Raw genomic sequence first — 12,774 nt, 5'->3', positions numbered from 1 at the left:
CTGTTGTGGAGATGGTCAAGGGATGTAAAGAGGCTGAAAGCCGCCATCAGACATGAGATCCTTCTCCCCTTAGCTATGGCCGTTGTCTCCACCACTGATGCCTGTGAGGAGACACCTTGTCCTTACAGCACAGGGGCCTCATGGCCTCCTTGTCCCCAGCCAGGAACCTGGGAGGTGTTGGACCATAGTCCTGCCCTTGGCCTTGCACAGCCCCACATCACAGTGTCCCAGGAAGAGCCCTGGGCAACGTGGGAGGGACAGGATCTGATTTCCCAGGGCATGGGGGTTAGGGCTTGGCCCTTTGGTTAATGAAACACATCCAGGTGTACTCAGAATCAGAGCCACCTTTACTTTGCTTTTCCTGACCTGTCACCATGCTTTCAGTTTTCTGTCTTAACTGACCCTGGGGATGGTTCCTCAGCAGTGTTTCTTAGTGGGACCCATTAACATTATAAGAAACTTTGGAGTTTGAATCTGACTTTGGCTTCCTGACAGGTTTCTTCAACTGCCTCTCAGTGTCTGAGGTTCATGGACTCAGCACCAAAGCCACCAGAGGGGTCATTAAAGTGCCTGGGGCTGCCTCTGTGCTGCTGAGCTGGGCTGGGCTCCTGGGACAGAGGGAGCTCATGGCAAGCGGCAGCGCTGCAGAGAGACAGCTCTGCCCAGGAGCAGCTCCTCTGCAAAGCGCAGCAGGGCTGAGGGCTCTGCCTGGGGATCTCAGGGAGACGAGCAAGGCAGAGAGTGATTAAAGCTGGTCAGGATGGGGAGGATGACTGAGAGCTCACTGGAGGAGAACTCTTTGCAGCCCTTGACATGGTAAGTCTCTGGGTGCTGCAATGCAGCTGTAGCTCCTGGAGGCATCTCCTAAAACTAGAACAGCCACAGCTTTTCGTATCTGTCTGGAGGGGGCTCTTGTCAGGCAATGTTGGACAGCCGTGAAGCTTGGGGAGCAGCCAGGGGTGCCCAGGGCTGTCCTGCAGAGCAGGGTACCTGCACCCCAGGGCTGTGCCGAGGCAAGGACTCTGCCGCCTGCCAGGGTCAGCGCTCAGTCTGCCCGGGGAGATCCCCACGGTGCTGTGGGGTGAAGCTGTGGGGGGAAGGAGCAACCTCTGGCTGGACAGGGTCCTGCTATGGAGTGGGTGCTGCGTGTGTCAGGGCTGCTCACAGCTCCAGATCACTTTATAACATGCTCAGGAGGCTTTTAAAGAAGCACAGCAAGAGAAGGTCTCTGTGGAAGGGAAGGATCCTATTCTATCATACTCTGGGTTGTCTATGTGGCCAATGGAACACAGAAATTAATATCTCAGTTCAGGAGGAGGCACAGAAATTCCTAATCTGTTTCTCTTAGCAGTGAATAAACCTGTGAGTATCAGAACTAAACACACCCTGGCTTCCAGACAGCATCAGGATGACTTTTCCATGCTCATTATTGTTGGTCTGATGTTCCCATCAGAGCCGGCCCACACAGAGCTGCCCCTGGGCAGTGCCCGGCTGCTGGGAGGGGTCTGCAGGGCAGAGCTGAGCACACAGCGGCTGGGATGGGGTCTGTGACACTGACAGGAGGAGACCTGGGCACAGAGACACAGCTGCAGGCAGGGACAGCTCCAGGCAGCAGAGCAGGGGCTGTTCAGGAGCTCTTTTGCTCCTGCTCTGCAGGTGGCTGCTGGGGGTTGTCTGCTGGGCAATGATCGGATTGTCCCTTTAGCACATCCCATCTCCAGGAGCCCTGACTCTGCTCTGCCTGTCCTGCTGGGCTCACCAGCGGCCCCCAGAAAGGCCCAGCTCTGCTGTAGGATGCCAGGAGTGCTGAGCCTTTCCTTGGGGTCCGCACTCTCCTGCCAAAGTCCTTTGCTTCTCTGGGTGAGGGGTCGTGTCCTGCTCTCTCCAGCACATCTCCACCTCTGGGCTGGGGCAGGGAACAGTTTGCAGATCTGCCCTTTCAATGAGAGCTCCCCTGCTCCAGTGTGAGTCCAGTTTTGGGTTTTCTTTACAACGAAATCGTTTTCAAGGCAGCACTAGTGAAAGCACAAGGCAAATGGGTAAACGCTGCTCTCCTGACTCTGCACTGAGCCACAGATAGATGAGCCATTTTGCCCGTCCTCTTTCAAGAGTCTTCACATTTTCTGTCACGTAAAAATGGATTTCAACCCCTGCAAAACTACAGTCATGAGATGTGATGGTGGAAAATTAAAAACACAGACAAAATTATTATAATGACATGCTAAGCCTCTGCTCTGCAGCCCCTGCTATTAAGTGTCATGAGTGCAGATATTGAACTTTTCTATTAACGGTGCATAAAATATGAGATTGCTTGTGAATGTCAGAGCTGTCACAAACCAGCTCCAATGTTCCCACTACAGCAGAGCAAAGTTGACTGCTTGTCAGCACACGGGCAGAGGTCCGGGTCCTCATGATGCACTCAGCCAGCACACAACAGAGAAACGAAATGCATTACATTTGGGGTTATTTCTGTGAAAAATGGTGTGGCTTTGCTCAGAGGAGTCTCATCTCATGTTAATTTATTGTTTCCTTTTTTTGAACAGAGCCCCATGCTGAGAAACAGCAGATGTCCAACAGCAGCTCCATCACCCAGTTCCTCCTCCTGCCGTTCACAGACACACGGGAGCTGCAGCTCTTGCACTTCTGGCTCTTCCTGGGCATCTACCTGGCTGCCCTCCTGGGCAACGGCCTCATCATCACCACCATAGCCTGTGACCAGCACCTCCACACCCCCATGTACTTCTTCCTGCTCAACCTCTCCCTCCTCGACCTGGGCTACATCTCCACCACTCTCCCCAAATCCATGGCCAACTCCCTCTGAAACACCAGGGCCATCTCCTTTTTGGGATGTGCTGCACAGCTCTTTTTGTTTGTCTTCTTGTTAGCAGCAGAGTATTCTATGCTCACCATCATGTCCTATGACCGCTTTGTTGCCATCTGCAAACCCCTGCACTACGGGACCCTCCTGGGCAGCAGAGCTTGTGTCCACATGGCAGCAGCTGCCTGGGCCACTGGGTTTCTCAATGCTCTGCTGCACACGGCCAATACATTTTCACTGCCACTGTGCAAGGGCAATGCTGTGGACCAGTTCTTCTGTGAAATCCCCCAGATCCTCAAGCTCTCCTGCTCACACTCCTACCTCAGGGAACTTGGGCTTGTGGTGGTCAGTGCCTGTTTAGCTTTTATGTGTTTTGTTTTCATTGTGCTGTCCTATGTGCAGATCTTGAGGGCTGTGCTGAGGATCCCCTCTGAGCAGGGACGGCACAAAGCCTTTTCCACGTGTCTCCCTCACCTGGCCGTGGTCTCCCTGTTTGTCAGCACTGCCATGTTTGCCTACCTGAAACCCCCCTCCATGTCCTCCTCATCCCTGGACCTGGTGGTGTCTGTTCTGTACTCGGTGGTGCCTCCAGCAGTGAACCCCCTCATCTACAGCATGAGGAACCAGGAGCTCCAGGATTCAGTGTGGAAACTGATAACTGGACTTTTTCAATAACAAACAGCAATAAACTCTCATCCTCTGCAGAGCAGTTATAGTGTAACTCGTAGGCTCACCATTCTTGTTTTGTTGTTGTTGTTTTGCTGGTATTTTGTGATAATGTTGTCATCCATTTCCTAATTCATTGTCTGCCTTTTTTTCTGACCAAGTATTTATGGAAATGAGGACCCTTTTCCTCTCCTTAAAAAAAAATTAAAATAAATGGGCCCTGCAGTATTTTGCTTTGTTTTTCTCCTCTGCTTTTCTTTTAAGGCCTTTTTGGAGCTGCAGGGACAGTTTCTGTCTGTATCAGTGGAGAGGAACAGAGTCCAGCATGGTGACACTTACAGGGAGCAGCAGCCCTTGGTCTTCCAGAGCTGTTCTCGTTCCACTCCCACACTCTCCTTCTCATCCCTTGTGTTGGTGCAAGGCCTGAGTGCTCTGGCAGCTGGGTCACCGTCCTGCTGTGTGTCAGTCCTGTGAGCGCAGGCAGGGACAGGCAATGGGCACTGCTGTGACAGAGCTGGCCTCAGAACAGCCTTTCCAGAAAGAACGGTCATCTCCTCAGGGCAGTGCATGATGCTTTATATCTTCTTGCAAAGTTTCTCTCAAGCATATACCTACAAAAGTGGCCCACAGATGAAACACCATTGTGCAGCTGAACAGTGTGTGTGTGCAGGGCTGGGCACACAGCAGTGTCCTCTCACAGCCAGGCCTCCTGCCAGAGACCTGCAGGACCAGCAGAGCAGGGGCTGGGCTGTGCCTGTGTGCACTGGACACCCCTTCGGAAGGACCCTCAGGTCAATCATCATGCACTGGCCCCTCACAACCACCATTTCCTGCACTGGCCTCTCACCCACAGAGGTTGTTCTTCCCTCCATGGATGGACACTGAATGAGTAGTTCAGCAGTCCATGTTTGCTTTGTACAGGTGAGATGTGAGCATGCACATTATGTACATGAGGTGACATAAATGCGAGTGAGCATAAACACCATCAACTATTCCTTGCAGTTCCATGAAGGCCTGTGACACAGAAAAGGTCTTGAGGTCACTTCCTGTTGGGAGGAACTACGCATGGGAAGTCACCTGAATGCAGCACTGGGATGTGCTTTCTTGAACTGAGATCTCCATGTCCATTCCTCCTGCCTCTGTGTGTAAAAGGGACAGACTCTGTCTCTGAACATCCCTGGGTGCATAGGGAGTCCATGAGGCCAGCTCAGATGTGGACACTTGACAGAACCCTGACATTTCTGTGTGTGACTCCAGGAACAAAGCCTAGTGGCCCAGTGAGATTCATCTCAGCTGCCTTGGACAGGCTCATCGCAAGTGTTCCTGTCTGCTCCATCACCCTTGCCCATGATTCTGGATTGTGCTCTCAAAAGCACCAGGGCAACCAGAGAGGTTCCGGGGTCCTTGGAAAAGGAAGACATCAAAGCCATCTTCAAGAATGGCAGGAACAAGAATTGGGAGAACTGCAGGTTGGTTGGCCTGCCTCGGTCCCTGGGCAGGGGATTGGACACGTCCTCCTGCAGTCATTTCCCAGCACTTGAAGGACAAGGAAGGGATTGCTGAAACAAAATGCGCAGGGGAAAGGAGAGTATATCGTGTACACGGAGTTATGCAAGGCCTCAGACATGGCGTCATTATATGCATGTCGCGTGTACAGAAATAAGACAGGTATAAATATAACTCTGTTAGAGCAGTAAAGTGTCTTCAACTGTGATCATATTGATCTGTCGTTGAGTCCGTTATTCTGCTCCCACAAGTCTCCACCTTTCAAGCTGAACTATGTGGCAGGGTTTCTCTGTGCTGTAGAAAGGAGGACCCTGAAAACTACTGACCTGTGAGCCTCTTACCTGTGCCTGGGAAGAACATGGAACAGATCCTCCTAGAAGCTGTGCTAAGGAACAAAGAATGGTGACTCAACCACTTCCCTGGGCACCCTGTTCCACTGCTTCACAACCTTTTCCATGAAGAAATGTTTCCTAATATCAATTCTGAGCCTTCTTTGGCACAAGCTGAGGCCATTTCCTCTCATCCTATCACTTGCTACTCAGAAGAAGACCAATAACCTCCATGTAGCAACCTCTTCTCAGAAAGTTGTAGTGAGCAAAAAGGTCTCCCCTTCAGCCTCCTGTTCTCCAGGCTAAACATCCCCAGGTCCCTCAGCTGCTCCTCAGAAGACTTGTGCTCCAGACCCTCAACAACTTTGTCGCCCTCCTCTGCACTCACTCCAGCACCTCAGAGTCTTTCCTATCGTGAGGGACCCAATATTGAACTGAGGATTCGAGATGTGGCCTCACCAGCGCTGAGTACAAGGGGATGATCACTGCCCTGGTTCTGCCCGCTACACTATTCTTGATGCACGGCAGGAGGCCATTGGCCTTTTTGGCCACCTGGGCACACACTGGCTTATAGTCAGTCATTGTTGATCAACATGCCCAGGTCTTTTTCCGCCAGGCAGCTTTCCAGCCACTCTTCCTCAAGTCTGTAGTGTTACTGGGGGTGGTTACAACCCAAGTGCAGGTCCTGGCACTTGGCCTTGTTAAACCTCAGAAAACTGGCCTCAGCCTAATGAACCAGCAGCTCCATATCCGTATGTAGAGCCTTCCTACTCTCCAGCAGATCCACACTCCCACCCAATTTGGTGTCATCTCCAAACTTACTGAGGGTGCACTCGAACCCCTCATCCAGATCATTGATAAAGAGATTAAACAGAACTGGTCCCAATACTGACTCCTGGGGAATACCACTCGTGATCGGCCACCAACTGGATTTGGCTCCATTCACCACAACTCTTCGGGCCTGGCCCAAAGTTCTTTATGCATCACAGATACACCCATCCAGGCCATGAGCTGCAGCTTCTCCAGGAGAATGCTGTGGGATACAGTGTCAAAGACTTTACTCAAGTCTAAGTACACAACATCCACAGCCTGTGTGGCGGATTCACTCCCCCACGACAGACTTTCCCTCATCTGCTAAGCCGGTCACCTTGACATAGAAGGAGATCAGGTTGGTCAAACAGGACCTGCCTTTCATAAATCATGCTGATTGGCCCCATTACTTGTCTTATAGGAGTGACCTCACAGTCCCTTTCCCAGCCGTGTTCCTGCTGTTGGCCTATCCCCTGCAGAGGCACAAGTGACCTCACAGTCCCCTCCACAGCCATTGGCTTCCTAGTGGACTATGAGTTCCTGAGACACAGCTGAGCACATGACATCGTACCCAGCCATCACCCTCCTTGTGGTCCAGTGTGTGAGCAGATAAAACTAAGCTGCTTTCATCAAATTTATCTAATAGATTTCTTATCAAGGGTTTGAGTGGAGAAATGTTTCTCAGAAGATCTCCTGTATTTACACTGGTGCATTTTATATCTCTGCTTCTGTCTCTTTTTTTTTTTTTTTTCTTCCTCCTCTGTCTATTCTGTCTTGAAAGAGCTTTCCAAGGAAAAGATTCATGGAATCCTAGAATAACACAGGTTGCAAGATACCCCTGAACACCATCTCTGTTCCATTGACCTTTATGGCACCCCAAGGAATAGCTGGTAGTGTTTGTGCTCACTTGGGTTCATCTCACTGCATGCACACAATGGACATGCACATGATATGTATGTTTACAACACATCTGGACAACGAAAACATGGACTTTTGACCTAGTGTTTCATAGAATTCTAGAACGTTCCGAGTTGGAAGGGGTGCACAAGGATCATCGAGTCCAACTCCTGCCCCTGCACAGGCCAACCCCACAGTTCACACCATGTGTCTGAGGAAGTTGTCCAGTCTCTTCTTGAACACCGTCAGGCTTGGGGCCGTGACACCTCCCTGGGGAGCCTGTTCCAGTGTCCAGCAACCTCTACGTGAAGAACCTTTTCCTCATGTCCAACCTAAACCTCCCCTGGTGCATCTTTCTTCCATTCCCTTGGGTTCTGTCATTGGTCACCAGACAGAAGAGATCAGTAGCTACCCTTCCTTCTGCCCTTGTGAGGAAGCTGTAGCCACTATGAGGTCTCCTTTTAGTCCTTTCTTCATCTCTGATGCTGAGAAACCCCTTGGCTTGCTTTTGGAAGCAGAAAGGAGAAGCCATGACCTCCAGGCAATGGGAAGGGGGATCCTGTCCCTCACACACGGCTCAGGGGTCTACCTGGGACCGTGGGATGTGGGTGTGCAAGGCCGAGGGAAGGACAACACTGGTACAGCAACTTCCATCTTCCCCATGGGGCTGCAAGGAGGGAACGAGGCCCCAGTGCCATGAGGACAACACGTCTTCTCGTAGACCTCAGTGGCAGAGACAACTGCCATGGCCAAGGGGACAGAGACCTGGGTTCTGGGGGTGCCTTCCAGCCTTGCCAGCGCCCTTTGCCATCTCCATCACAGGCTGTTCTGCACGGTCCTACACCTGCCCCTCTTTCCCTGCAGGCTGCAGACATCCATCTCACTTCCCCACCTGCTCTCAGCCCAGCATTTCTGTCCCTTCACTGATGTGTCTGCACCCTCACTGGCTGTTCTTAGGCAGAGGTTCTTTTCCAGCCATGTTCCTGCTGCTGGCCTGTTACCTCCAGAGACAGAACTGACTTCACTATCCCTGTAAAGGCACATGCTTCTGAGTGGATTATGAGTGTCTGAGACACAACTGACCTCATAATACCACACCCATCCATCTCCCTCCTTAGCCGCCAGGACCTGACCAAGACTGAAGCGTGCTCTACACAGTCCTATCACCTGCCCCTCTTTCCTTGCAGGTTGTAGACACCCATCTCGCTTCCACACCGTGTTCAAATTTGTCAAATATATTTCCTACTAACAATGTGAGTGAAAAGCACTCCTCACTGGAGCAACTGTATTCATGTTAACACCTTCTATATCTCCCCTTTTGCCTTTCTTTTTTTTTAATTCTTCTTCTACCTATTCTCTCTCCGGAAACCTCTCCAAGGCAAGAAATCTTTCAAATCACAGAATAACTCAGGTTTGAAGAGAGCCCTTTTCTCACTCATCTTGTCTCACTCTCCTGCTCAGGGCAGGGTCAACCAGGTGAGGTTGCTCAAGGCCTCCATCCAGGTTTGCATCATCCTCAAAGGTGCTGAAAGTGCACACTGTTACATCTTAGAGAGGGAGAATAAAGATGTTCAACAGTGTTGGCCCAAGTGCTGGTCACTGAGAGATGACACTCACAACTGGTTGCATGGAGGACTTTGTACCACTCATGATATTTGGGCTTGATGGTTCAGCTTCCCACCCAGCATCCACTTCTTGAGCCCCATCAGCACCACTCTGCCCAGAAGGACACCATGGCTGAGGCCTTGCAAGCACCCTGTACACAACATGCCTTTCTTTCCCCTGTCCATTTGGGTTCAGCAATCCCTTCCTTGTCCTTCACATTCCAGGAAATGGGTGTAGGAGGACATGTCCCATCCCTTTCCCAGGGAAGGAGGTAGGGTGACCAGCCTGTAACTCTCCCAGTTCCTATTCCTGCTCTTCTTGAAGATGGGTTTGAGGTCTGCGTTTTCTAAGGACCCCAGAACCATTCTGGTTTCTACGGCACTTTTGAGAGCACAATCCGGAATCACGGGCAAGGATGACATAGCAGAAAGGAGCACTTGCAATGAGCTGGTCCAAGGCAGCTGAGATGAATCTCACTGATCCAGTAGGGTTTGTTCCTGGAGTCACACACAGAAATGTCAGGATTCTATCAGGTGTCCATATCAGAGCTGGCCTCACGGACTCCTTATGCACCCAGGGATGCTCAGAGACAGAGTCTGTCCCTTTTACACACAGAGGCAGGAGTCACAGTGTCTCTCTGGCCTCCCGTTGCCACTTCTAATGGACAGGAGACACCTCATCCCTGTGATGCGTCACCCTGCTCTGCACTCATCTGACTTGTCCCATGGCAGGAAGAATGGACACAAGGAGCTCGCTTGAAGGAAGCACATCCCAGTGCTGCATTCAGGCAGTTAACAATGGGATGTTACTTCCAACACCAAGTGACCTCAAGATCTTGTCTGTCCCACAGGAAGGGTTGATGGTATTTGTGTTTACTCAGGTTCATGTCACCTCACGTACATGATGTGCATGCTCACATCTCATCTGTACCATGCAAACACGAACTGCTGACCTACTCATTCAGTGTCCCTCCATGGAGGGAAGAACAACCTCTGTGGGTGAGAGGCCAGTGCAGGAAATGGTGGTTGTGAGGGGCCAGTGCATGATGATTGACCTGAGGCTCCTTCCGAAGGGGTGTCCAGTGCACACGGGCACAGCCCAGCCCCTGCTCTGCTGGTCCTGCAGGTCTCTGGCAGGAGGCCTGGCTGTGAGAGGACACTGCTGTGTGCCCAGCCCTGCACACACACACTGTACAGCTGCACAATGGTGTTTCATCTGTGGGCCATTTTTGGCATGTTCTTGGGAGAAGCTTTGGAAGAAGACTTAAACTTTGAGTCACTGCCCTGAGGAGATCACCTTTCTCTGTGGAAACACTGTTCTGATGTCCAGCTCTGTCACAGCAGTGCCCATTGCCTGTCCCTGCCTGCGCTCACAGGACTGACACACAGCAGGACGGTGACCCAGCTGCCAGAGCACTCAGGCCTTGCACCAACACAAGGGATGAGAAGGAGAGTGTGGGAGTGGAACGAGAACAGCTCTGGAAGACCAAGGGCTGCTGCTCTCTGTTAGTGCTGCCATGCTGGACTCTTTCCCCCGGCTTCCACACACACAGGAACAGTTCCTGCAGCTCTAAAAAGGCCTTGGAGGAAGGATATAGTGAGAAACAAATCACTACAGGAACCTTTATTTTGTTTAGAGAGAAGGAGAGCACAGCTCTCCTTCATTCATATAGCCAGTGTTTATAAAAGAAAAGCAGTCAGAGAAATAGAAAGGGCATGACAACATTATCACAATTAAAAAAACAACCAATAACAACAGAAAATACAGATGACAGGTTGGGTCTGCAATTAGCTACATTAAAACTCCTGTGGAGAAGCAGATGGGCAGTTTGTTGCTTCAGAAAACACTAAGATATGAGTTTCCACAGGGCATTCTTCAGCTCCTGGTTCCTCATGCTGTAGATGAGGGTGTTCACTGCTGATGGAACCACTGAGTACACAACGGCCATTACCAGGTCCGTGGATGAAGAGGAGATGGATGAGGGCTTCAGGTAGGCAAATGCTGCCGTGCCGACATAGAGGGAGACCATGGCCAGGTGAGGGAGGCACGTGGAAAAGGCTTTGTGCCGTCCCTGCTCAGAGGGGATCCTCAGCACAGCCCTGAAGATCTGCACATAGGACACCACAATGAAAATAAAACACATAAAAGCTAAACAGGCACTGACCACCATAAGGCCAAGTTTCCTGAGGTAGGAGTTTGAGCAGGAGAGCTTGAGGATCTGGGGGATTTCACAGAAGAACTGGTCCACAGCATTGCCCTTGCACAGTGGCAGTGAAAATGTATTGGCCGTGTGCAGCAGAGAATAGAGAAACCCAGTGGCCCAGGCAGCTGCTGCCATGTGGACACAAGCTCTGCTGCCCAGGAGGGTCCCGTAGTGCAGGGGTTTGCAGATGGCAACAAAGCGGTCATAGGACATGATGGTGAGCATAGAATACTCTGCTGCTAACAAGAAGACAAACAAAAAGAGCTGTGCAGCACATCCCAAAAAGGAGATGGCCCTGGTGTTCCAGAGGGAGTTGGCCATGGATTTGGGGAGAGTGGTGGAGATGGAGCCCAGGTCAAGGAGGGAGAGGTTGAGGAGGAAGAAGTACATGGGGGTGTGGAGGTGCTGGTCAGAGGCTATGGTGGTGATGATGAGGCCGTTGCCCAGGAGGGCAGCCAGGTAGATGGCCAGGAAGAGCCAGAAGTGCAAGAGCTGCAGCTCCCGTGTGTCTGTGAACGGCAGGAGGAGGAACTGGGTGATGGAGCTGCTGTTGGACATTTGCTGTTTCTCAGCCTGGGGCTCTGTTCAAAGAAAGGAAACAATAACTTAACATGAGATAAGATATAGACTCCTCTGAGTAAAGCAACTCCATTTTTCACAGAAATCACCATACTGAAATGCATTTCGTTTCTCTGTTGTGTGCTGGCTGAGTGTGCTGTGAGGAGCAGAACCTCTGCCCATGTGCTACCAAATAACCAGCTTTTCTCTGCTGCAGTGGGAAAATGGGACCTCCTTCATGACAGCTCCAATGTTCACAAGGAATGTCAGATGTAATCCAGCTTCTTGGAAATGTTCGATATCTGCACTCATGATTCTGTAAAGAGTGGGCTGCAGAGGAGAGACATAGCATGACTTTATAAATATTTTATCTGTGTCCTTTATTTGTCACCACCATATCTGGTGAGGGAGAAAAATCCTCATTTTCATGAGGGAAAATGTGAAGAGTCTTGAGAGAGGACAGGCGAAAAGCCTCAGTTTTCTGTGGCTCAATGCAGAGTCAGGAGAGCAGCAGTGTCCATCAGTCTTTTACTCATCTGCCCTGTGCTTTTTCTTGTGCAACCCAAAAAATGAGTACAGACTCATACTGGAGCAGGGGAGCTCGGTCTGAAAGGGCAGATCTGCAAACTGTTTCCTGCCCCAGCCCAGAGGTGGAGATGTGATGGAGAGAGCAGGACACGACCCCTCACAGAGACAAGCAAAGGACTCTGGCAGGAGAGTGCGGACCCCAAGGAAAGGCTCAGCACTCCTGGCATCCTACAGCAGAGCTGGGCCTTTCTGGGGGCAGCTGGTGAGCCCAGCAGGACAGGCAGAGCAGAGTCAGGGCTCCTGGAGATGGGATGTGCTAAAGGGACAGTCCGATCATTGCCCAGCAGACAACCCCCAGCAGCCACCTGCAGAGCAGGAGCAAAAGAGCTCCTGAACAGCCCCTGCTCTGCTGCCTGGAGCTGTCCCTGCCTGCAGCTGTGTCTCTGTGCCCAGGTCTCCTCCTGTCAGTGTCACAGACCCCATCCCAGCCGCTGTGTGCTCAGCTCTGCCCTGCAGACCACTCCCAGCAGCCAGGCACTGCCCAGGGGCAGCTCTGTGTGGGCCGGCTCTGATGGGAACATCAGACCAACAATAATGAGCATGGAAAAGTCATCCTGATACTGTCTGTAAGCCACAGTGTGTTGATTTCTGGTAGAAACAGGCTTATTCACCCCAAAGAGTAACAGATTTGGAATTTCAGTTCATCCTCCTGAACTGAGATATTAATTTCTGTTTCCCATTGGCCACATAGACAACCCAGAGTATGAGACTGATTGAACAGGATTCTTCCTTTTCACAAAGCCCCTCTCTTGCTGTGCTTCTTTAAACTCCTCCTGGACAGGACATAAAGTGAT

General features: G+C 51.2%; 1 protein-coding gene and 1 pseudogene across 1 annotated transcript; one reads left to right on the top strand and one right to left on the bottom strand.

Moving 5' to 3' along the window:
* Positions 1-2,566: 2,566 nt before the first annotated feature.
* On the top strand, positions 2,567-3,493 carry LOC135999719 (olfactory receptor 14J1-like; annotated as a pseudogene).
* Positions 3,494-10,477: 6,984 nt separating this feature from the next.
* On the bottom strand, positions 10,478-11,392 carry LOC135999611 (olfactory receptor 14J1-like). Its single transcript, XM_065653175.1, has one exon. It carries the CDS (start codon positions 11,390-11,392, stop codon positions 10,478-10,480), a length of 915 nt encoding a protein of 304 aa, XP_065509247.1.
* Positions 11,393-12,774: the final 1,382 nt, after the last annotated feature.

Source organism: Caloenas nicobarica, chromosome 29, assembly GCF_036013445.1.
Source record: "Caloenas nicobarica isolate bCalNic1 chromosome 29, bCalNic1.hap1, whole genome shotgun sequence".
Taxonomy (NCBI): Eukaryota; Metazoa; Chordata; class Aves; order Columbiformes; family Columbidae; genus Caloenas; species Caloenas nicobarica.
This window is presented reverse-complemented; position numbering and strand designations above follow the sequence as displayed.

Excerpts from the sequence above, each read along its gene's own strand:
- LOC135999611 (XM_065653175.1), bottom strand. The coding sequence starts at position 11,392 with ATGTCCAACAGCAGCTCCATCACCCAGTTCCTCCTCCTGCCGTTCACA.